The 25,223-nt window shown below is 43.2% G+C and overlaps 1 protein-coding gene across 8 annotated transcripts in view; it reads left to right on the top strand.

Annotated features, from left to right (window-relative positions):
• The window catches only part of DAB1 (DAB adaptor protein 1), a 769,394-nt gene that overhangs the window by 706,817 nt on the left and 37,354 nt on the right, over positions 1-25,223 (top strand). For 5 of the 8 annotated variants that reach the window (XM_069738100.1, XM_069738104.1, XM_069738101.1 and 2 more), the window contains one exon: positions 3,274-3,333. The exons of 2 other annotated variants lie outside the window; for them this stretch is intronic. In XM_069738100.1, the coding sequence (XP_069594201.1) occupies positions 3,274-3,333 (60 nt within the window). Of the gene's footprint in view, positions 1-3,273; positions 3,334-21,241; positions 21,290-25,223 lie in introns of all 8 variants that reach the window. One more of the 8 variants, XM_069738099.1, reaches the window with a different exon arrangement.

The following is a 25,223-nucleotide window of genomic DNA, read 5'->3' as shown; positions in this document are numbered from 1 at the left end:
TGTTTTGCCAAGTATTCAAAGGGGTCGGATACGGCTTTAAAGAAGGCGATTAATATTATTATAATAATCAAATGATTACAGAAAATAGGAAATAGTGTGATATTGTGTACACTTTTGCATAATATAAATCACAAAGGTAAAGTACTTACATTGCACACTACACAGGAAAAACTTCACCAGGATTAGCACATCATCTGTTCGGGAACATCAGCTGTGAGAAGCAGAACAGCGAAGACAGAGAAATTCCTGGGATCCACACTGTGCAGTCTCGGGCGTCCCCTTTTTAGTCCACAGGTTAACATTAGTGATGAGCGAATATACTCGTTACTCGAGATTTCTTGAGCACGCTCGGGGGTCCTCTGAGTATTTTTTAGTGCTCGGAGTTTTAGTTTTTATTGCCGCAGCTGAATGATTTACATCTGTTAGCCAGCATAAGTACATGTGGGGGTTGCCTGGTTGCTAGGGAATCCCCACATGTAATCAGCCTGGCAAACAGATGTAAATCATTCAGCTGCGGCAAGAAAAACTAAATCTCCGAGCACTAAAAAATACTCGGAGGACCCCCGAGCATGCTCGAGAAATCTCCAGTAACGAGTATATTCGCTCATCACTAGTTAACATGGCTTCTGTCTTAGCTGAAGTCTTCCCCAACTTGTATCTTGTTTAGAAACAAGTGCGTGCCTAACCAAGTATTACACGAGCCCTACCAAGTTCTATTTGTCCGGTATAGTATCCCTCTGGCGGAGTGGCCAACTCTTCAGACGTCAATCAACATCGGACAAATACATCACCGGAAGAAAGATGCCAAAGACCCTCCTGGTACCAAATGTTTTACCATACTATAAACACGACATTTCTCACCAGACATTGATAAAAGAACTATGCAGTAATTGGATGATACTATAAACATACGCTTTCCCACCAAACATTGATAAAGGAGCTATGCGGTCCAGGTGTTGGGAAAATTACAGAAAATACAAGGCTAATATAAGCTGCACTGTTACTGTCTAATATCTTAAAGGTTCCTTAAAGACAGGCTACCAATATGGATTCCTGATGGCCGTAAACATCTTAGCACAACAAGAAGGAAAATAAAACATTTGCCTAATCCAAGAGCAGAATTGAGGATGCGTGACATCACTGCACAGAACGATGACATCACTGCACAGAACGATGACATCACTGCACAGAACGATGACATCACTGCACAGAACGATGACATCACTGCACAGAACGATGACATCATTCACTGCATATCCATTCATTAGGGATGAGTGGACCTGTAGAAGTTTGGGTTCTGGTACAATAACTGTATTCGAACTCCGTTAAAAACAATGTAGTTTGGATCTGGGGAAATCTCTCTTTCTCGACATTGAAATTGAAACACCAAGGATCATAAGCCGTGGAATACTGGAGATCACAGGATGGACGGACATGTTATCTTTGATGATATTAGTGGCTGTTATAGGAATGTTCTCCAGTGTCCCAGCACTACGTCAGGCCGCATGTTAGTGAGCAGTCAAACAACCGTATAAGTCTGACCAAGATCGGACTGTAGTCCACGGACTGGTCGGCTGCTCTCCAGACCCAAGTGTGACGACTCCATAGATTTCTATGCAGCTCAAGAGAGTCGCGGCCAGTCCAAGCACTGCTGTTCGATCCCCGTCCAATTTATAAGGTCATCTGTGCCCTTACTGTGAACCGCCTACATGGCCTAAATGTGCTCCCATGGCTGCAGAGTCTCAGGACTTGTCTCTATCTACCACATCTAGGACGTCATTGGTCGCTGATTACACAGGAGCTGCCAGCAGCGGATCTTGATGATTTGCTCCAGTGCATTCAGCGGCAGACCCTTTCTCAGACGACCATTAGTAATCTCGGTGATAGCAGCTGAGGCCGGAGGTGTCGGGATTTCTGCACATGGCTCCAGCCCCATTCTGAAAATTTAAAAAATGTTGTTTCCAGTTTTACTCGTTTTGCAGATCAGTAATCTATCTGTCCTGTGATTTCCATAGTTCCACGTTTTCTTCTTGGTGTTACAATGTCAATGTTCCGAACTAAATCTATCTATCATCTATCTATCATCTATCTATCATCTATCTATTATAATCTACCGTATCTATTATCTGTATATCATCTATTTACCTATTATCTATCTAGCATCTATTTATCATCTATTATCATCTATCTATCTATCATATATCTATTATCTATCTATTATCATCTATTATCTATCATCTATCTATGTTGAGGGATCTGCTGCTCTGATTATGGTGGGGGATCTGCTGCTGATTATGGTGGGGGATCTGCTGCTCTGATTATGGTGGGGGATCTGCTGCTCTGATTATGGTGGGGGATCTGTTCCTCTGATTATGGTGGGGGGATCTGCTGCTGATTATGGTGGGGGATCTGCTGCTCTGATTATGATGGGGGATCTGCTGCTCTGATTATGGTGGGGGGTTCTGTTCCTCTGATTATGGGGGGTTCTGTTCCTCTGATTATGGTGGGGGGTTCTGTTCCTCTGATTATGGGGAGGGGGGGTTCTGTTCCTCTGATTATGGTGGGGGGCTCTGTTCCTCTGATTATGGGGGGGTTCTGTTCCTCTGATTATGGGGGGGGTTCTGTTCCTCTGATTATGGGGGGTTCTGTTCCTCTGATTATGGGGGGTTCTGTTCCTCTGATTATAGTGGGGGGTTCTGTTCCTCTGATTATGGGGGGTTCTGTTCCTCTGATTATAGTGGGGGGTTCTGTTCCTCTGATTATGGGGGGTTCTGTTCCTCTGATTATGGGGGGTTCTGTTCCTCTGATTATAGTGGGGGGTTCTGTTCCTCTGATTATGGGGGGTTCTGTTCCTCTGATTATGGGGGGGTTCTGTTCCTCTGATTATGGGGGGTTCTGTTCCTCTGATTATGGGTCGTTCTGTTCCTCTGATTATGGTGGGGGATCTTGGTTTTCCCACCAGTCTCTTTAGCCTACAACAATGCAGTATTACACGATGCCTATAGAAATCAACACTCTCCACATCTGGACTCGACAATATTACTTTATAGTTTCTTTTTCTTCCTTTTTTGTGTATTTATTAATTGTGCAATGAGTCCTCAGCTCCTTGTGCGTCGTCTCGACCTGTTCTTGCACCATGTCCATGTGATATCGGAGTACATGAATTACAGTAGCCATGTCTGTCTCGTTCCTGTCCTGACGTATCTGTTCTGTGTGTGACTGTGATACATTTACATTCCATATTTACCTAGAACATATCTGACTTAATTCTAGGTCCCCACCAGCCATAAGAAAGAAGGTGTCTATGACGTGCCAAAAAGTCAGCCGATAAGTGTACGTATCATTTCTTATCTTACTGTTTGCATCTCTAATAACAATTTACTGTGTTCAGTTTTAATAGAATCCGGGGGGGACGGGAATCTTTTTGTGCGTAGTTTGGGCACATTACTTATTCTCTATGGGAGGTCGGAGGCGATGACTACCTGACCTGGACTTCTCCTTTCAGATTTGTTTCATTATTGCCAAGACTATTAACTATTAACTTTCCATGGCTTTGTTTAAAGTTTTTTTTTTACTGAGATTTTTAAAAACAGCGTCACACTTATCTATCATCCTCATTAGCTTTAAAAGAAATGAGCTGCAATACCAGACACGGCCTGTGGATAGGAGTGGCGCTGTTTCAATTTTAAAGGAATTGCACTTGATAGCTGACTGCCCGGTAGATGCTGAGGACTTGTTATGTTTTGTTATTATTTTCATTCTTTTGCATATTTGTTTTTATTATTTCTTCAGTCTGTCTTATGTAATTGTCTATAGAATTGTGTTTTTGAGCCCCACATTATTGTTCCAGTCTGTATATATATATATATGTAAGTCAAGCAATCATGTAAATCTTATTAAAAAAAAAGCAAACGAATGGTCACGCAGGGAGGTGATTTTCTACCCTTACATCAGCACACGTCTCTCCTTAAATACTCTGTGCTGCTGATGAGAACCCCGCACCTTCTGAAGTTAAACTCATTGCATGGATTCTGCTCCGTCCATCCTTCCTCTGCCCTGACCCCTAAAACACCATCGTCACTGGACAGGTCATTGCCCCCCCAACAAGATCAGCCGACATCTTAAATCCTCTGTGCTGCTTCAGGACCATTTCCTTCACATCATGCCGCCAGATAATATTCTCTGACGCTCAATGGATTCTTTAAACGTTCGGGATTAAAATGTTTCTCTAAAAGGTAGTAGAATAAATAGTTACACAAACAATGGGAAAACAATAGGTGAAAAAAAGACAAACTCGTAGAAAACATATCCCTTTAAGGCAACATTCCCATGATGGGCTGTTGGTGAGTGGCAGCATTTCTGCACAAATTATAGAAATTATGTTACTTGCTTCGTTTTTTTTTTTACATGTGATTTTATCAGATTTTTTACTCCACTTTTTTTTTTTTACTCTTGTTGCTTTGTCACGTTTTATATAAAGCTACTTTGCTTTTGAGTTTGTGATACTTCCTTTTATTTGGCCTTGGCGAAAATTTATTGATACAGACATGTGCGGATGACGTGCGTTTTTTATGCATTTTCTACAGTGGAAAAGCCCTACAAATTATTGTGGATTTTTTTATCTGAAATTTTTCTGCATCAAGTCTATGGGAAAAAAAATTACTCCTAAAGATCAGTGTACCTGCAAGGGAAAATTGACATCTTGTGGATTTGCACCACAGATCAGTTGTCTCTGAGCAAAAAAAAAAAATCCCTATAAATCCCATCCACTGGGCTGGAACTATAAGGCTATGTTCACACGCTGCGTTTTTTCTGCGCTTTTTTTTTCTGCAGACAGTAAAGAAGCTGCCTATAAAACGCAGGTTTCCCTGAGTTTTTGCTGCATTTTTCTTGTGCCTTGTGCATGCTGATAAAGTCTGGTGCCCAAAAAGACATGATGCAAATTCCTTAGGTTTTTGCAACAAAACCTGATAGCTGCGTTTTTGCTGCATTTTTTACACTTAACTCTTTGCTTTAATGGGTGAAAAATACGCTGAAAGAAGTGACACGCTGCTTCTTTAAAAAAAACAAATAAGTTAGAAAAAAAAAGCGTGGATAAGATTTCTGAAATCTGATAGCCTTTCCTGTTACTGTAAAACGCAGCTTAAATTTTGCATTAAAAAAAAATTCAGCAAAAATGCAACGTGTGAACATAAGCCTAAGCCTTTGTGGTTTTGATGCAGCAAAAATATACAGCGTCAAAGACTCCTGGTGGTCACAGAGACTTATTAGGGTATGTGCACACGTTGCGGATTCTCTGCGGATCTGCAGCGTTTTTTGCGGTGCAGATCCGTAATTGATTTACAGTACAATGTAAATCAATGAGAAAAAAAATACTGCGCACACTTTGCGGAAAATCCGCTGCGGAAACGCTGCGGTTTAAAAGAAGTAACATGTCACTTCTTTTTTGTGAATCTGCAGCGTTTTTGTACCCATTCCATTATAGAAAACCGCAGGGGTAAAAAAAACGCAGTAAAACCACAGCAAAAACGCACAAAAAACGCTGCGGAACCGCACAAAAAATGCAACAAATCCGCAGGTGCGTTTTCTGCCAGGAGAGACAGAATCTGCACCAGAAATTCCTAAGCCTAATCCGCAACGTGTGCACATAGCCTTAGGCTAAGTTCACACTGCGTTAGTGCAGTCCGTTCAACACATCCGTTAAACGGACTGCACTAACGCAAGTGCCGACGTTTGCACAGCGCTAGCGCAGATGGAGCATCTGCTAGCTCTATCTGCGCTAGCAGTGACGGACCCGGAAACGCTGCAGCCCGCCTCTCGGGTCCGTCACTCAATGACGGCACATCGCTAGCGCACGCCCATTTTGGGCGTGCGCTAGCGATGCGTCCGCCATTGAAAGTAATATGACCCAGTCGCGGCCATTAAACGACCTCTGATCGGCCGCATTTGTCACTTTCTGCCTCTATAGATTTCCTGATTAATATTTTATGTCCACAGAACAATCACAAATAAGATCGCTCTGCGTGCAGAGAATCCCGTGTTATCAGCAGTGCGTCATATCCGCACGATCCGCTGATGATTTTTATATGGGCAGCACGGTGGCGCAGTGGTTAGCACAGCAGCCTTGCAGCGCTGGAGTCCTGGGTTCAAACCCCACCAAGGACAACATCTGCAAAGAGTTTGTATGTTCTCTCCGTGTTTGCGTGGGTTTCCTCCGGGCTCTCCAGTTTCCTCCCACATTCCAAAGACATACTGATAGGGAATTTAGATTGTGAGCCCCATCGGGGACAGCGACGATAATGTGTGCAAAATGTAAAGCGCTGCAGAATATGTTAGCGCTATATAAAAATAAAGATTATTATTATTATTATCTCCCGGCCATCATATGCATATGCCCACCTGACTTTTAAGGTTCCCCCATACATTTTCCCCCGCATCAATGCTCGCTCCAGTCCAGTGTTTGTGTGAATGGAGCAGCCGGGAGATAAAGCTTTTATCTGATCGAATATGTGGCAGCAAAATGTTATCTAAGGAGAGTGGCCAAATGAATGATTGTTTGTTTTATTCTGCTTATATAGCGCCATCATATTCCGCAAACATCACCACTGTCCCCATTGGGGCTCACAATCTACATTCCCTATCTATGGAGTGTGGGAGGAAACCGGAGAACTCGGAGAATCCACATCCTGGAGGAACCGTACGTTGAGTTCCGAGTATCCCGAGTCAGTCGGAGGCAGAACCCATCACACGGTCGTTATCCCCGGACTGGGACGAGCCGCTTCTGTGCGTCCTCCGCCTATAAAGCATTCCTCCAACAGATGCGCAAATCATCGGACCATAACGTTTAATAACGAGATTTCCCATTTACATTTACGGCAACAAATGTTTCTTCATTCTGATACAAATCTGTTTTATGGGTTTGACATTTTATCAGCCACATTCACAAATGACTCCCATAAAATAGGCGAGAGTCAGGGTTGTCTTCCAGAGTTACGTCACGTATTGTACTCCAGACACAACCGGAGCTGCGTTCACCGTTTTGCAGACAGACACTTGGAATATCACAGATCTTTGTCCTTCCAGGTTATTTAGACACAGGGCTAGGATAGAAACTGAGTCTTTACTGTGACTGTAGGAAAGTCTAGAAATCATTTCTGATGTTCAGAACTGTTGGATTGTCATTTACATGCACCGTGAATTCTTCAATGATACTAATCAAGCACGAATCACAAATTCTGGCAGCTTCAGAATTCTACATGCAGCTCCGGATGTGATTGGAGTATAAGACAATGTAATTCATGATTCATACTAGAGCCAAATATTTACATTTTATGCAGATTTCACTTTTTACTATATTAACAAATATTTTGCATTTGTACTCTTCATAAATGTATTATTTCAATAATCCTTTGCTGGATTTAAATCAGAAGTATTATCAGAGACCACAGCTCTTAAAATGTGTCCCCCAGGAAATCACCTGATCAAATCAAGTCTTGCTCCAGACCCCCAGGACTAGTGACGTAACTAGAGTCTGAAGGGCTCAGTGCAAAATTTGGACCTTGGCTCCTCGTGCATGTTCATCAGATGTATGGGCCCTTGTAGTGTCCTAGATCCTATAAAGACATGTGATCCAATGTCCCCTATCCTGTAATAATATCCCTCTTCTCGTGTCCCTTTCAGATATATTGTCATCCATCCTGGCATTTTCCTGGTATGACGTCCCCCATTTTGGGCCCCTTCCTGTCATAATGTCTCCCTTCTTTCTTGATATAATAACCCCCATGCTTGGCCCCTTCCAGCAATATATGTCCCCCATCCTGATATAATATCCCCACTTCTGACCCCTTCCAGTAATATACAGTTAGGTCCATATATATTTGGACAGAGACAACATTTTTCTAATTTTGGTTATAGTCCTTACCACAATGAATTTTAAACAAAACAATTCAGATGCAGTTGAAGTTCAGACTTTCAGCTTTCATTTGAGGGTATCCACATTAAAATTGGATGAAGGGTTTAGGAGTTTCAGCTCCTTAACATGTGCCACCCTGTTTTTAAAAGGGACCAAAAGTAATTGGACAATTGACTCCAAGGCTATTTCATGGACACGTGTGGGCAATCCCTTCGTTATGTCATTCTCAATTAAGCAGATAAAAGGCCTGGAGTTGATTTGAGGTGTGGTGCTGCATTTGGAAGGTTTTGCTGTGAAGTAAACATGCGGTAAAGGAGCTCTCCATGCAGGTGAAACAAGCCATCCTTAAGCTGCGAAAACAGAAAAAACCCATCCGAGAAATTGCTACAATATTAGGAGTGGCAAAATCTACAGTTTGGTACATCCTGAGAAAGAAAGAAAGCACTGGTGAACTCATCAATGCAAAAAGACCTGGGCGCCCACGGAAGACAACAGTGGTGGATGATCGTAGAATAATCTTCATGGTGAAGAGAAACCCCTTCACAACAGCCGACCAAGTGAACAACACTCTCCAGGAGGTCGGCGGATCAATATCCAAATCTACCATAAAGAGAAGACTGCATGAAAGTAACTACAGAGGGTTCACTGCACGGTGCAGCCACTCATAAGCATCAAGAATAAAAAGGCTAAAAACATCTAAAAAAGCCGCACAGTTCTGGAAGAACATTCTTTGGACAGATGAAACCAAGATCAACCTCTACCAGAATGATGGAAAGAGAAAAGTATGGCGAAGGCGTGGTACAGCTCATGATCCAAAGCATACCACATCATCTGTAAAACACAGCGGAGGCAGTGTGATGGCGCGGGCATGCACGGCTGCCAGTGGCCCTGGGTCACTAGTGTTTATTGATGATGTGACACAGGACAGAAGCAGCCGAATGAATTCTGAAGTATATAAGGGGACAATACAAATATCTCGCTGAGGATCTGTTTATACCAAGGAAGGTGACGGGCACAAGGGGGCATTCTTTGCGTCTGGAGGAGAGAAGGTTTTTCCACCAACATAGAAGAGGATTCTTTACTGTTAGGGCAGTGAGAATCTGGAATTGCTTGCCTGAGGAGGTGGTGATGGCGAACTCAGTTGAGGAGTTCAAGAGAGGCCTGGATGTCTTCCTGGAGCAGAACAATATTGTATCATACAATTATTAGGTTCTGTAGAAGGACGTAGATCTGGGGATTTATTATGATGGAATATAGGCTGAACTGGATGGACAAATGTCTTTTTTCGGCCTTACTAACTATGTTACTATGTTAGATGGACAATGACCCAAAACATAAAGCCAAAGCAACACAGGAGTTTATTAAAGCAAAGAAGTGGAATATTCTGGAATGGCCAAGTCAGTCACCTGATCTCAACCCAATTGAGCAGCATTTCACTTGTTAAAGACTAAACTTCAGACAGAAAGGCCACAAACAAACAGCAACTGAAAACCACCGCAGTGAAGGCCTGGCAGAACATCAAAAAGGAGGAAACACAGCGTCTGGTGATGCCCATGAGTTCAAGACTTCAGGCAGTCATTGCCAACAAAGGGTTTTCAACCAAGTGCTAGAAATGAACATTTTATTTAAAATTATTGAATCTGTCCAATTACTTTTGGTCCATTTAAAAACAGGGTGGCACATGTTAAGGAGCTGAAACTCCTAAACCCTTCATCCAATTTTAATGTGGATACCCTCAAATTAAAGCTGAAAGTCTGAAGAGTATTTTGCATTTTATGGCAAATCCTGATGTCCAGGATTTTTTTCAATATTTTTTTCGTTTTCAGCACACCAAAATACATGGAAATTAGATGAAAATAATCAAACATCTTTTTAGTCGCAGACCTGTGTAATAGATGATAGATAATAGATGATAGATAGATGATAGATAAATAATATATAGATAGAGATAATAGATAGATGATAGATAATAGATAGATAAATAATAGATAGATGATAGATACATAATACATAATATATAATAGATAGATGATAGATAATATATAATAGATAGATAAATAATAGATAGATAGATAGAGATGATAGATAATATATAGATGATACATAATATATAATAGATAATAGATAGATGATAGATAAATAATAGATAGATAGAGATGATAGATAATAGATAGATAATCGATAGATAATAGATAGATGATAGATAATATATAATAGATAATAGATAGATAGAGATGATAGATAATAGATAGATAGATAAATAAATAGATAATAGATAGATAATCGATAGATAATAGATAGATGATAGATAATATATAATAGATAGCAGCTGGAGGACCTGTGTGATTCCATTTTCTCCACATCTTTCCCTCTGACGTGCCGTTTCGTAGCAGATCAGCGCTGGCAGACAGGATCGTTACGTTACTTCCCGGCATTTGTCGGCGCGGTGTCTTAATTAGGTTGTGTTGTACTCGCACAGTGTAATCAGCGCTGATGACATTATCGTGTGTCACATCTGACATTTCCTTCCCATATCAGCCGGGATAACACTTTCCAGTCTGAGCCCCGCACCGGACCTACATCCCCTCCTGTCTATCATCACTGGCGTCTTATGTCATCCTCCAGTCACAACCAGAGCTGCATAGATTCATGTAGTATTGGTGTTAGCTGTCACTTACTATTATTAAGTATCTGTACATTGTGCGGTATGAGGTGTAGTGCTGAGTTGTGCATCTAATCTTATCCCGTGTGATACTGTCTGCTCAGCAGTGTATCTAATCTTATCCCCTGTGATGCTGACTGCTGAGTTGTGCATCTAATCTTATCCCCTGTGATGCTGTCTGCTCAGCAGTGTATCTAATCTTATCCCGTGTGATACTGTCTGCTCAGCAGTGTATCTAATCTTATCTCGTGTGATGCTGTCTGCTGAGCTGTGCATCTAATCTTATCCCGTGTGATAATGTCTGCTCAGCAGTGTATCTAATCTTATCCCGTGTGATGCTGTCTGCTGAGCTGTGTATCTAATCTTATCTCGTGTGATGCTGTCTGCTGAGCTGTGTATCTAATCTTATCCCGTGTGATAATGTCTGCTCAGCAGTGTATCTAATCTTATCCCGTGTGATACTGTCTGCTGAGCAGTGCATCTAATCTTATCCCGTGTGATGCTGTCTGCTGAGCTGTGTATCTAATCTTATCCCGTGTGCTGCTGTCTGCTGAGCTGTGCATCTAATCTTATCCCGTGTGATGCTGTCTGCTGAGCAGTGCATCTAATCTTATCCCGTGTGATGCTGTCTGCTGAGTTGTGCATCTAATCTTATCCCGTGTGATGCTGTCTGCTGAGCTGTGCATCTAATCTTATCCCGTGTGATGCTGTCTGCTGAGTTGTGCATCTAATCTTATCCCCTGTGATGCTGTCTGCTGAGCAGTGCATCTAATCTTATCCCGTGTGATGCTGTCTGCTGAGCTGTGCATCTAATCTTATCCTGTGTGATGCTGACTGCTGAGCTGTGCATCTAATCTTATCCCGTGTGATGCTGTCTACTGAGCAGTGCATCTAATCTTATCCCGTGTGATGCTGTCTGCTGAGCTGTGCATCTAATCTTATCCTGTGTGATGCTGACTGCTGAGCTGTGCATCTAATCTTATCCCGTGTGATACTGTCTGCTGAGCTGTGCATCTAATCTTATCCCCTGTGATGCTGACTGCTCAGCAGTGTATCTAATCTTATCCCCTGTGATGCTGTCTACTGAGCAGTGCATCTAATCTTATCCCGTGTGATGCTGACTGCTCAGCAGTGTATCTAATCTTATCCCCTGTGATGCTGTCTACTGAGCAGTGCATCTAATCTTATCTCGTGTGATGCTGTCTGCTGAGCTGTGCATCTAATCTTATCCCGTGTGATGCTGTCTGCTGAGCTGTGCATCTAATCTTATCCCGTGTGATGCTGTCTACTGAGCAGTGTATCTAATCTTATCCCGTGTGATGCTGTCTGCTCAGCAGTGTATCTAATCTTATCCCGTGTGATGCTGTCTGCTCAGCAGTGTATCTAATCTTATCCCGTGTGATGCTGTCTGCTGAGCTGTGTATCTAATCTTATCCTGTGTGATGCTGTCTGCTGAGCAGTGCATCTAATCTTATCCCGTGTGATGCTGTCTGCTGAGCTGTGCATCTAATCTTATCCTGTGTGATGCTGACTGCTGAGCTGTGCATCTAATCTTATCCCGTGTGATGCTGTCTACTGAGCAGTGTATCTAATCTTATCTCGTGTGATGCTGTCTGCTGAGCTGTGCATCTAATCTTATCCTGTGTGATGCTGTCTGCTGAGCTGTGCATCTAATCTTATCCCGTGTGATGCTGTCTACTGAGCAGTGTATCTAATCTTATCCCGTGTGATGCTGTCTGCTCAGCAGTGTATCTAATCTTATCCTGTGTGATACTGTCTGCTGAGCAGTGTATCTAATCTTATCCCGTGTGATGCTGTCTGCTGAGCAGTGCATCTAATCTTATCCCGTGTGATGCTGTCTGCTGAGCTGTGCATCTAATCTTATCCCGTGTGATGCTGTCTGCTGAGCTGTGTATCTAATCTTATCCCGTGTGATGCTGACTGCTGAGCTGTGTATCTAATCTTATCCCGTGTGATGCTGACTGCTCAGCAGTGTATCTAATCTTATCCCCTGTGATGCTGTCTGCTGAGCTGTGCATCTAATCTTATCCCGTGTGATGCTGTCTGCTGAGCAGTGTATCTAATCTTATCCCGTGTGATGCTGTCTGCTGAGCTGTGTATCTAATCTTATCCCGTGTGATGCTGTCTGCTGAGCTGTGTATCTAATCTTATCCCGTGTGATGCTGTCTGCTGAGCAGTGTATCTAATCTTATCCCGTGTGATGCTGTCTGCTGAGCAGTGTATCTAATCTTATCCCGTGTGATGCTGTCTGCTGAGCTGTGCATCTAATCTTATCCCCTGTGATGCTGTCTGCTGAGCTGTGCATCTAATCTTATCCCGTGTGATGCTGACTGCTCAGCAGTGTATCTAATCTTATCCCCTGTGATGCTGTCTGCTGAGCTGTGCATCTAATCTTATCCCGTGTGATGCTGTCTGCTGAGCTGTGCATCTAATCTTATCCCGTGTGATACTGTCTGCTCAGCAGTGTATCTAATCTTATCCCGTGTGATGCTGTCTGCTGAGCTGTGCATCTAATCTTATCCCGTGTGATACTGTCTGCTGAGCTGTGCATCTAATCTTATCCCGTGTGATGCTGTCTGCTGAGCTGTGCATCTAATCTTATCCCGTGTGATGCTGTCTGCTGAGCAGTGTATCTAATCTTATCCCGTGTGATGCTGTCTGCTGAGCTGTGCATCTAATCTTATCCCCTGTGATGCTGTCTGCTGAGCTGTGCATCTAATCTTATCCCGTGTGATGCTGACTGCTCAGCAGTGTATCTAATCTTATCCCCTGTGATGCTGTCTGCTGAGCTGTGCATCTAATCTTATCCCGTGTGATGCTGTCTGCTGAGCTGTGCATCTAATCTTATCCCGTGTGATACTGTCTGCTCAGCAGTGTATCTAATCTTATCCCGTGTGATGCTGTCTGCTGAGCTGTGCATCTAATCTTATCCCGTGTGATACTGTCTGCTGAGCTGTGCATCTAATCTTATCCCGTGTGATGCTGTCTGCTGAGCTGTGCATCTAATCTTATCCCGTGTGATGCTGACTGCTGAGCAGTGCATCTAATCTTATCCCGTGTGATGCTTTCTGCTGAGCAGTGTATCTAATCTTATCCCGTGTGATGCTGTCTGCTGAGCAGTGTATCTAATCTTATCCCGTGTGATGCTGTCTGCTGAGCAGTGTATCTAATCTTATCCCGTGTGATGCTGTCTGCTGAGCAGTGCATCTAATCTTATCCCGTGTGATGCTGTCTGCTGAGCAGTGCATCTAATCTTATCCCGTGTGATACTGTCTGCTGAGCTGTGCATCTAATCTTATCCCGTGTGATGCTGTCTGCTGAGCTGTGCATCTAATCTTATCCCGTGTGATACTGTCTGCTCAGCAGTGTATCTAATCTTATCCCGTGTGATGCTGTCTGCTGAGCTGTGCATCTAATCTTATCCCGTGTGATGCTTTCTGCTGAGCAGTGTATCTAATCTTATCCCCTATGATGCTGTCTGCTCAGCAGTGTATCTAATCTTATCCTGTGTGATGCTGACTGCTCAGCAGTGTATCTAATCTTATCCCGTGTGATGCTGTCTGCTGAGCTGTGTATCTAATCTTATCCCGTGTGATGCTGACTGCTGAGCTGTGCATCTAATCTTATCCCGTGTGATGCTGTCTGCTGAGCTGTGCATCTAATCTTATCCCGTGTGATGCTGACTGCTGAGCAGTGCATCTAATCTTATCCCGTGTGATGCTGTCTGCTGAGCTGTGCATCTAATCTTGTCCCGTGTGATGCTGTCTGCTGAGTTGTGCATCTAATCTTATCCTGTGTGATGCTGACTGCTGAGCTGTGCATCTAATCTTATCCCGTGTGATGCTGTCTGCTGAGCTGTGTATCTAATCTTATCCCGTGTGATGCTGACTGCTGAGCTGTGCATCTAATCTTATCCCGTGTGATGCTGTCTGCTGAGCTGTGTATCTAATCTTATCCCGTGTGATGCTGACTGCTGAGCTGTGCATCTAATCTTATCCCGTGTGATGCTGTCTGCTGAGCAGTGCATCTAATCTTATCCCCTGTGATGCTGACTGCTGAGCAGTGCATCTAATCTTATCCCGTGTGATGCTGTCTGCTGAGCTGTGCATCTAATCTTATCCCGTGTGATGCTGTCTGCTGAGTTGTGCATCTAATCTTATCCTGTGTGATGCTGACTGCTGAGTTGTGCATCTAATCTTATCCCCTGTGATGCTGACTGCTGAGCAGTGCATCTAATCTTATCCCGTGTGATGCTGTCTGCTGAGCTGTGCATCTAATCTTATCCCGTGTGATGCTGTCTGCTGAGTTGTGCATCTAATCTTATCCTGTGTGATGCTGACTGCTGAGCTGTGCATCTAATCTTATCCCGTGTGATGCTGTCTGCTGAGCTGTGTATCTAATCTTATCCCGTGTGATGCTGACTGCTGAGCTGTGCATCTAATCTTATCCCGTGTGATGCTGTCTGCTGAGCTGTGTGTCTAATCTTATCCCGTGTGATGCTGACTGCTGAGCTGTGCATCTAATCTTATCCCGTGTGATGCTGTCTGCTGAGCAGTGCATCTAATCTTATCCCCTGTGATGCTGACTGCTGAGCAGTGCATCTAATCTTATCCCGTGTGATGCTGTCTGCTGAGCTGTGCATCTAATCTTATCCCGTGTGATGCTGTCTGCTGAGTTGTGCATCTAATCTTATCCTGTGTGATGCTGACTGCTGAGCTGTGCATCTAATCTTATCCCGTGTGATGCTGTCTGCTGAGCTGTGTATCTAATCTTATCCCGTGTGATGCTGACTGCTGAGCTGTGCATCTAATCTTATCCCGTGTGATGCTGTCTGCTGAGCAGTGCATCTAATCTTATCCCCTGTGATGCTGTCTGCTGAGCTGTGTATCTAATCTTATCCCGTGTGATGCTGACTGCTCAGCAGTGTATCTAATCTTATCCCGTGTGATGCTGTCTGTTGAGCTGTGCATCTAATCTTATCCCGTGTGATGCTGTCTGCTGAGCTGTGTATCTAATCTTATCCCGTGTGATGCTGACTGCTGAGCAGTGCATCTAATCTTATCCTGTGTGATGCTGTCTGCTGAGCTGTGTATCTAATCTTATCCCGTGTGATGCTGTCTGCTGAGCAGTGCATCTAATCTTATCCCGTGTGATGCTGTCTGCTGAGCAGTGCATCTAATCTTATCCCCTGTGATGCTGTCTGCTGAGCAGTGCATCTAATCTTATCCTGTGTGATGCTGACTGCTGAGCTGTGCATCTAATCTTATCCCGTGTGATGCTGTCTGCTGAGCAGTGCATCTAATCTTATCCCCTGTGATGCTGTCTGCTGAGCAGTGCATCTAATCTTATCCTGTGTGATGCTGACTGCTGAGCTGTGCATCTAATCTTATCCCGTGTGATGCTGTCTGCTGAGCTGTGTATCTAATCTTATCCCGTGTGATGCTGACTGCTGAGCAGTGCATCTAATCTTATCCTGTGTGATGCTGACTGCTGAGCTGTGCATCTAATCTTATCCCGTGTGATGCTGTCTGCTGAGCTGTGTATCTAATCTTATCCCGTGTGATGCTGACTGCTGAGCAGTGCATCTAATCTTATCCTGTGTGATGCTGACTGCTGAGCTGTGCATCTAATCCTATCCTGAGTGATACTGTCTGCTGAGCTGTGTATCTAATCTTATCCCGTGTGATGCTGACTGCTCAGCAGTGTATCTAATCTTATCCCCTGTGATGCTGTCTGCTGAGCAGTGTATCTAATCTTATCCCCTGTGATGCTGTCTGCTGAGCAGTGCATCTAATCTTATCCTGTGTGATGCTGACTGCTGAGCTGTGTATCTAATCTTATCCCGTGTGATGCTGACTGCTCAGCAGTGTATCTAATCTTATCCCCTGTGATGCTGACTGCTCAGCAGTGTATCTAATCTTATCCCCTGTGATGCTGTCTGCTGAGCAGTGCATCTAATCTTATCCTGTGTGATGCTGACTGCTGAGCTGTGCATCTAATCTTATCCCGTGTGATGCTGTCTGCTGAGCTGTGCATCTAATCTTATCCCCTGTGATGCTGTCTGCTGAGCTGTGCATCTAATCCTATCCTGAGTGATACTGTCTGCTGAGCTGTGTATCTAATCTTATCCCGTGTGATGCTGACTGCTCAGCAGTGTATCTAATCTTATCCCCTGTGATGCTGTCTGCTGAGCAGTGTATCTAATCTTATCCCGTGTGATGCTGTCTGTTGAGCTGTGCATCTAATCTTATCCCGTGTGATGCTATCTGCTGAGCTGTGTATCTAATCTTATCCCGTGTGATGCTGACTGCTGAGCAGTGCATCTAATCTTATCCCCTGTGATGCTGTCTGCTGAGCTGTGCATCTAATCTTATCCCGTGTGATGCTGACTGCTCAGCAGTGTATCTAATCTTATCCCGTGTGATGCTGTCTGCTGAGCAGTGCATCTAATCTTATCCCGTGTGATGCTGTCTGCTGAGCTGTGCATCTAATCTTATCCCGTGTGATGCTGTCTGCTGAGCAGTGTATCTAATCTTATCCCGTGTGATGCTGTCTGCTGAGCTGTGCATCTAATCTTATCCCGTGTGATGCTTTCTGCTGAGCAGTGTATCTAATCTTATCCCGTGTGATGCTGTCTGCTGAGCAGTGTATCTAATCTTATCCCGTGTGATGCTGTCTGCTGAGCAGTGTATCTAATCTTATCCCGTGTGATGCTGTCTGCTGAGCTGTGCATCTAATCTTATCCCGTGTGATGCTGTCTGCTGAGCAGTGCATCTAATCTTATCCCGTGTGATGCTGTCTGCTGAGCTGTGCATCTAATCTTATCCCCTGTGATCCTGTCTGCTGAGCTGTGTATCTAATCTTATCCCGTGTGATACTGTCTGCTGAGCAGTGTATCTAATCTTATCCTGTGTGATGCTGACTGCTCAGCAATGCATCTAATCTTATCCCCTGTGATGCTGTCTGCTCAGTGGTGTATCTAATCTTATCCCCTATGATGCTGTCTGCTCAGCAGTGTATCTAATCTTATCCTGTGTGATGCTGACTGCTCAGCAGTGTATCTAATCTTATCCCGTGTGATGCTGTCTGCTGAGCTGTGTATCTAATCTTATCCCCTGTGATCCTGTCTGCTGAGCTGTGTATCTAATCTTATCCTGTGTGATGCTGTCTGCTGAGCTGTGCATCTAATCTTATCCCGTGTGATACTGTCTGCTGAGCAGTGTATCTAATCTTATCCCCTATGATGCTGACTGCTCAGCAATGCATCTAATCTTATCCCCTGTGATGCTGTCTGCTCAGTGGTGTATCTAATCTTATCCCCTATGATGCTGTCTGCTCAGCAGTGTATCTAATCTTATCCTGTGTGATGCTGACTGCTCAGCAGTGTATCTAATCTTATCCCGTGTGATGCTGTCTGCTGAGCTGTGTATCTAATCTTATCCCCTGTGATCCTGTCTGCTGAGCTGTGTATCTAATCTTTTCCCGTGTGATGCTGTCTGCTGAGCTGTGCATCTAATCTTATCCCGTGTGATACTGTCTGCTCAGCAGTGTATCTAATCTTATCCCCTGTGATGCTGTCTGCTCAGCGGTGTATCTAATCTTATCCCCTGTGATGCTGTCTGCTCAGCAGTGTATCTAATCTTATCCCCTGTGATCCTGTCTGCTGAGCTGTGCATCTAATCTTATCCCGTGTGATACTGTCTGCTGAGCTGTGTATCTAATCTTATCCCGTGTGATACTGTCTGCTGAGCTGTGTATCTAATCTTATCCCCTGTGATGCTGTCTGCTCAGCAGTGTATCTAATCTTATCCCCTGTGATGCTGTCTGCTCAGCGGTGTATCTAATCTTATCCCCTGTGATGCTGTCTGCTCAGCAGTGTATCTAATCTTATCCCCTGTGATGCTGTCTGCTCAGCGGTGTATCTAATCTTATCCCCTGTGATGCTGTCTGCTCAGCAGTGTATCTAATCTTATCCCATGTGATACTGTCTGCTGAGCTGTGCATCTAATCTTATCCCGTGTGATACTGTCTGCTGAGCTGTGTATCTAATCTTATCCCCTGTGATGCTGTCTGCTCAGCAGTGTATCTAATCTTATCCCCTGTGATGCTGTCTGCTCAGCAGTGTATCTAATCTTATCCCCTGTGATGCTGTCTGCTCAGCGGTGTATCTAATCTTATCCCCTGTGATGCTGTCTGCTCAGCAGTGTATCTAATCTTATCCCCTGTGATGCTGTCTGCTCAGCAGTGCATCTAATCTTATCCCCTGTGATGCTGTCTGCTCAGCAGTGCATCTAATCTTATCCCCTGTGATGCTGTCTGCTCAGCAGTGCATCTAATCTTATCCCCTGTGATGCTGTCTGCTCAGCAGTGCATCTAATCTTATCCCCTGTGATGCTGTCTGCTGAGCTGTGTATCTAATCTTATCCCGTGTGATCCTGTCTGCTGAGCTGTGTATCTAAGCCGCTCACGTGATGCACAGGATCTCCGGTTATTCCGGTGGATACATTTCTCGCCGCTGCTCGTTAGTAAATATCATCACTTTTTGGACAATATAAATGAGGGTCCGGTGACCCGCTCCCCCTATATCGTGCAGAGCGCAGTTCTGGCCTTTTCAGCAGGCAGGCGGAGCGGGAGGTTATCCACACGCCATGGATCATTTCTAAGCTCTGACAGAAGCTGAAATATTCCATATATTCATCAGTATGATACAATGTGACAGACACAAAACACTTAAAGGGACATGGACCCTAATATTCTCTCTTCTGCTGGTAAATATACAGTCTATAGTTCCCTGTTATCAGAATTTCCAAAAATGTTTATATCCATATGTGGCAAATATCAGATACTTGTTTCTTAGGAACCAGCATTATTATAGATTGGTACGAAGTTTAGGCGCACTGGCCCTTTAAAGTCCACATATTTACATAGAGTGTTTGGAAACAAATCCATCATGTATCAGTCTTGTGCTACATTCACCATGCAGATACTCCAGTCACACTCAAAGCTGCATTCACAGTTCAGGATTCTAATTAATTAGTTCTCATATTCCTGTTGCTTACTGCTATTTTACTGTCCGCAAAATTAGACCCTCGACCTTCCTACATCAGCCAAAATTATTTTTTTAATTTTTTGTTTGCAATAATATCACAATAACATGGAAAATATCCGATCGTAACATATATATCTTATACAGGTTTGTATTCCTGCATTTCATGCTCCAAAACTGATTTTATATGTTATTCTAATGTGATACAAGATTTAACTCAGGATCAGTAATGTAATGTATGTACACAGTGACTGCACCAGCAGAATAGTGAGTGCAGCTCTGGGGTATAATACAGGATGTAACTCAGGATCAGTAATGTAATGTATGTACACAGTGACTGCACCAGCAGAATAGTGAGTGCAGCTCTGGGGTATAATACAGGATGTAACTCAGGATCAGTAATGTAATGTATGTACACAGTGACTGCACCAGCAGAATAGTGAGTGCAGCTCTGGAGTATAATACAGGGTGTAACTCAGGATCAGTAATGTAATATATGTACACAGTGACTGCACCAGCAGAATAGTGAGTGCAGCTCTGGAGTATAATACAGGGTGTAACTCAGGATCAGTAATGTAATGTATGTACACAGTGACTGCACCAGCAGAATAGTGAGTGCAGCTCTGGAGTATAATACAGGGTGTAACGCAGGATCAGTAATGTAATATATGTACACAGTGACTGCACCAGCAGAATAGTGAGTGCAGCTCTGGGGTATAATACAGGATGTAACTCTGGATCAGCAATGTAATGTATGTACACAGTGACTGCACCAGCAGAATAGTGAGTGCAGCTCTGGGGTATAATACAGGATGTAACCCAGGATCAGTAATGTAATGTATGTACATAGTGAATGCACCAGCAGAATAGTGAGTGCAGCTCTGGGGTATAATACAGGATGTAACCCAGGATCAGTAATGTAATGTATGTACACAGTGACTGCACCAGCAGAATAGTGAGTGCAGCTCTGGGGTATAAGACAGGATATAACTCAGGATCAGTAGTGTAATGTATGTACACAGTGATTGCACCAGCAGAATAGTGAGTGCAGCTCTGGAGTATAATACAGGATGTAACTCCGGATCAGTAATGTAATGTATGTACACAGTGACTGCACCAGCAGAATAGTGAGTGCAGCTCTGGAGTATAATACAGGATGTAACTCAGGATCAGTAATGTAATGTATGTACACAGTGACTGCACCAGCAGAATAGTGAGTGCAGCTCTGAGGTATAGTACAGAATGTAATTAGGGATAAGTAATGAATGCTCTCAGTGACTCCTCTCCTCTTTGTGTACATGTGTGTACAGGGCTTTATACCATGTGTACAGTATTGGAGCTTCTTTGCTTGTAATCTAGAGTATATTTAGTGATGACCTTTAGAGGATGTGACGTGGATCCACGTTCCCGGCTCTTTTTTTCACCTTCTTCTCACTCAGTCTCTTCTGTGATAAATCGAGCCCATTACCTTTCATTAGCATTAATATTCCTGAGGCGTCCGCTCCTGCGCCCCGTCCTATGATGCCTCTTCTTCATACCCGTCATTACTCCGCATTGTGTCGCTCATTTCACTCTCATCCATCATTCTTTGCTGTTACAGAACGGAGACTTAATTTGTTTTGATGAGAATCCTTCTGACGTCATCGAGGTAAGCTGGGACCGAGGCATCGCTGCCACAATAGTGCAATACGACGTGATTCCAATAAAACCTTATAATTACCGATATTAGAATCTAACAATGATTAAGACCAATAATCCGAAAATTACAGATTGTCAATAATCTCCAAAATCATTACTAAGGAAGAAAAGAGATGCCATGGAGTTACCAAATGTCACGCTGCATGTAGAAAACTTATGTCTTTCCCTTCTGTAACATTGGGGTCCACACATTCCATCATCCCCCCACTCTTAAAAGTTTCATTATTGGACAGTGAAAGGGTCGATATAGTCTTTTGTTTATTAACTTGATCACTGTGTAAGAAAAAAGTTATAGAACTTTTTAAGTGACTTTAAAGAGAATCTGGCATCAGAAAATCACCTATTGTATCAATCAGAGTTTTGTGTTAAATAAAGATTTTTTTTTATTTTGTAATGTTTTTTTTCCTCCCATATCAGAATCTGTTTTAGGCCGGTTTCACACGTCAGTGGCTCCGGTACGTGAGGTGACAGTTTCCTCACGTACCGGGGACACTGACTCACGTAGACACATTAAAATCAATGTGTCTCTGCACATGTCAGCATGTTTTCACGGATCAAAGTCAATGGGTCCGTGTAAAACACGTACCGCACACGGATGTTGTCTGTGTGCAGTCCGTGTGCCGTGCAGGAGACAGCGCTACTGTAAGCGCTGTCCCCCCCGCGTGTGGTGCTGAAGCCCCATTCATTTCTTCTCTCCAGCTGCGTTTGCTGGAAAGAAGGAATGAATAATCTTTTTTTTTAATTTATTTTTGTTTTTAAAATAAAGTTGCCGGTAATCTGCCCCCTCCCACCCCCTGTGCGCCCCCCCCCCCCCCTCCCTCCCCTGCTGGCATTAAAATACTTACACAGCTCCCTCGGCGCTTACATCCTCTCAGCGTCGCTGCTTGTCCTGTATGAGCGGTCACGTGGTGCCGCACATTACAGTGATGAATATTCGGCTCCACCTCCCATAGGGGTGGAGCCGCATATTCATTACTGTAATAAGCGGCACCACGTGACCGCTCATACAGGACAAGCAGCGACGCTGAAAGGATGTAAGCGCTGAGGGAGCTGGGTAAGTATTTTAATGCCAGCAGGGGGGGCGCACAGGGGGTGGGAGGGGGCAGATTATCGGCAACTTTATTTTAAAAACAAAAATAAATAAAAAAGATTATTCATTCCTTCTTTCCAGCAAACGCTGCTGGGAAGAAGGGATAAATGCCGACTTCAGCACCACACACAGGGGACAGCGCTTAACTCTAGCGCTGTCTCCTGCACGGTCCGTGTGGTCCTCAGTCGGCACACGGGCGGCACACGGCTGCCGCACGTGTGCCACACTGATATTCAACGTAAGCACACAGACACACGGACACGGATAATTCCGGTACTGATTTTTCCGGTACCGGAATTATCTGGACGTGTGAGACTGGCCTTAGAAGTACAAAACTTTTCACACTTGTCTGTTAGACTCTAACATCCTGGGTTTTCGTTTTTTTTTTAGAAAATGAGCATGTGGTTTAGCAGCATTGAACAGACTCAGACACTTTTTTGGGTATTGAAGCATCTAATGAGCGTGTGCAAAGGTCATTGTCAAGGCAGATGCGTTATTATCAGCTGTTTATAGAGGTGTATTTATTATTATAACCCTGCCTCTGATGATAATGAGTCTGCTGAAATTACTGAAAAAAAACAACAAAAAAAACAGGGAGTTTGAGTTGAAAAGACCCCTAGGGGGTCAGTGGAAAAATTGCAAGATTACACATTTTGTTTTTTAATAAACATTGAGCTGTGAAAAAAAATATTGTCAAAAATTATTAAAAAATACTTGTAACACAAAAAAACTGATGTTAACAATAGTTTCTTTCATTTCTGTAAGGAGCTTGGATGGGTTCTTGTGTGTAAATCCAAAATAATCCATCATCAGGATTCCCAGTATAAAAATTAACACTTAGGGATCGAAAAACTGGTATGAATGGCCATGTAGCCTGACGGCAAAAATGTGTGGATCATGCAAAGCACTCAGTGGTCTGCTGGACAAGCATTGCCAGAACTTACGGTAGCTCGTAAATCAGACATATTCACAGCTGCTCACTCGTGATGCTTGCAACATGTGAAGAGTGGGTTCTTATTGGGGAATCCAAAAGGGACAAATACCCCAAGACTTGCCCCAGTAGGGCCCTTTCCCTTCCTTAGGACATTAGTTATTATATTTGGACACTTTATGAAAGTTTTGTAAACTTTCTGTAGTTTCTGCCTTTCTATTTGTAAATAGATATATATGTATCATTATCTTCTGACAATAAAGTGGATTTTCCCATATTTGTAAATAGATATATATGTATCATTATCTTCTGACAATAAAGTGGATTTTCCCATATTTGTAAATAGATATATATGTATCATTATCTTCTGACAATAAAGTGCAATTTCCCAGCGAGACCTTTCCATCCTTTTAATATATTGAAGCTCTGTTTATGCAAAATCAAAAGCTGCTTTATACACGGCAAAAGCTGAAATTTCAGAAATCTCCTGCGCTCGATTACTTTTTTCCCGTCAATTCTTTTAGCGTTTTTTTTTCTCCATAGAAAGCAATGAAAAAAAATGAAAAAACCATGCGTTTTTGCTACATTCCCACGATGAGTTTTTGATGTTGCAGATTTCCTGCCCTCATTAAGTAAAATAAGTTACTTGCGTTTTTTTGAAAATACGCCGCATTGTGGGCCTGAACCTATTTTGATGGCATGTTCCCTCCAGTATACGGACCCCACAGTTCCTCCTCTAGAGGTACTATTCTTTTCGCCTTTCTTTTTTTTTTCCTGCGCTTTTCTTCTTTTATGCTTTGATACAATTTTCCTGGTTGATTCTCAATTAACTGCAGCAGCGCAGACTGTGCGAAGCCGGGAGATCGTCCTCCTCTGGATCCGTTCCCAGTTCTCCTTTCCCCGGCTCAGCCTGACATTATAAATGTTTAGTTTTTCATGTTTTATTTTAAGGATTTCTTAAGTAGAACATTTTAAATAAGCCGTGGAGCTTAAAAAGAGGTCAAGTGCGCAGTAAATTATTCATTCATAGACCCTCCTTACTGGTAACAAACAATATTACCATGTGGATGACTGCCTGATTGCATCACGCTGCAGTAAAATACACTATGATCCTTAAACCACGAGTTCGGGAAAAGAAAATGGATATAATACAATCAGGCAAGGGGTGCGGCTTTTCAGGAAAGGGGCACGGCTTGAGATAAATCTGGCATATCTTGCTTATTCTAATGTCAATATTTAGGATGAAATTAAAAAGAATCTCTCCCATTGTGTTATACTTTGCCAGCAATTTTGCAACTTTGTCCCTTTAAATGGAATCTCCACCTTTTGACAAGATGGCATTTTTAGCTGCTAAATTTTGTGCCCATAAATATCATGATATATCGGTAAAGCGTGATAGCTCCCGATCACTGATACAGAGCTCCAAATCCTCTAACATAGATAGTAAAATTCTGCCTACCAGCGGCGGCCACTAGAGGGAGCTTAGACGTATGTAGAAGATGATGTACGCTCCTATGCTCCCTCTAGTGGTGGCTGCAATAAGGCAGAAGTTGTAGAATTATTTTATATTCACTTTTTTTCCTGTTTTTCTTGTGTTTTTTTGCTATGTCTTGCTGAAAAAAATCAAGGGAACACCATGAAAAACGGTTGAAAAAAAGTTATAGCTAAAACTGAGATTTAAAAAAAATAAAGTGGCATTTCTTTTCTAGTTTTGTGCGGACTAGCGTGAAATGGTATGTAAGCGAGTGGGACAAACGAGCGAACCAGATCCGGGTCCTTGTGGTGCAGGAAGGAGATCCTATATTGTGGGGGTTCAAAAACATGCCCCCTCGCCCATCCAAAGTAGTGATCAACCTCTTTTTT

This window comes from Ranitomeya imitator, chromosome 8 (assembly GCF_032444005.1).
Source record: "Ranitomeya imitator isolate aRanImi1 chromosome 8, aRanImi1.pri, whole genome shotgun sequence".
Lineage (NCBI taxonomy): Eukaryota > Metazoa > Chordata > Amphibia > Anura > Dendrobatidae > Ranitomeya > Ranitomeya imitator.
Note: the sequence above shows the minus strand (reverse complement) of the source record. Positions and strands in the feature narration are given on the sequence as shown.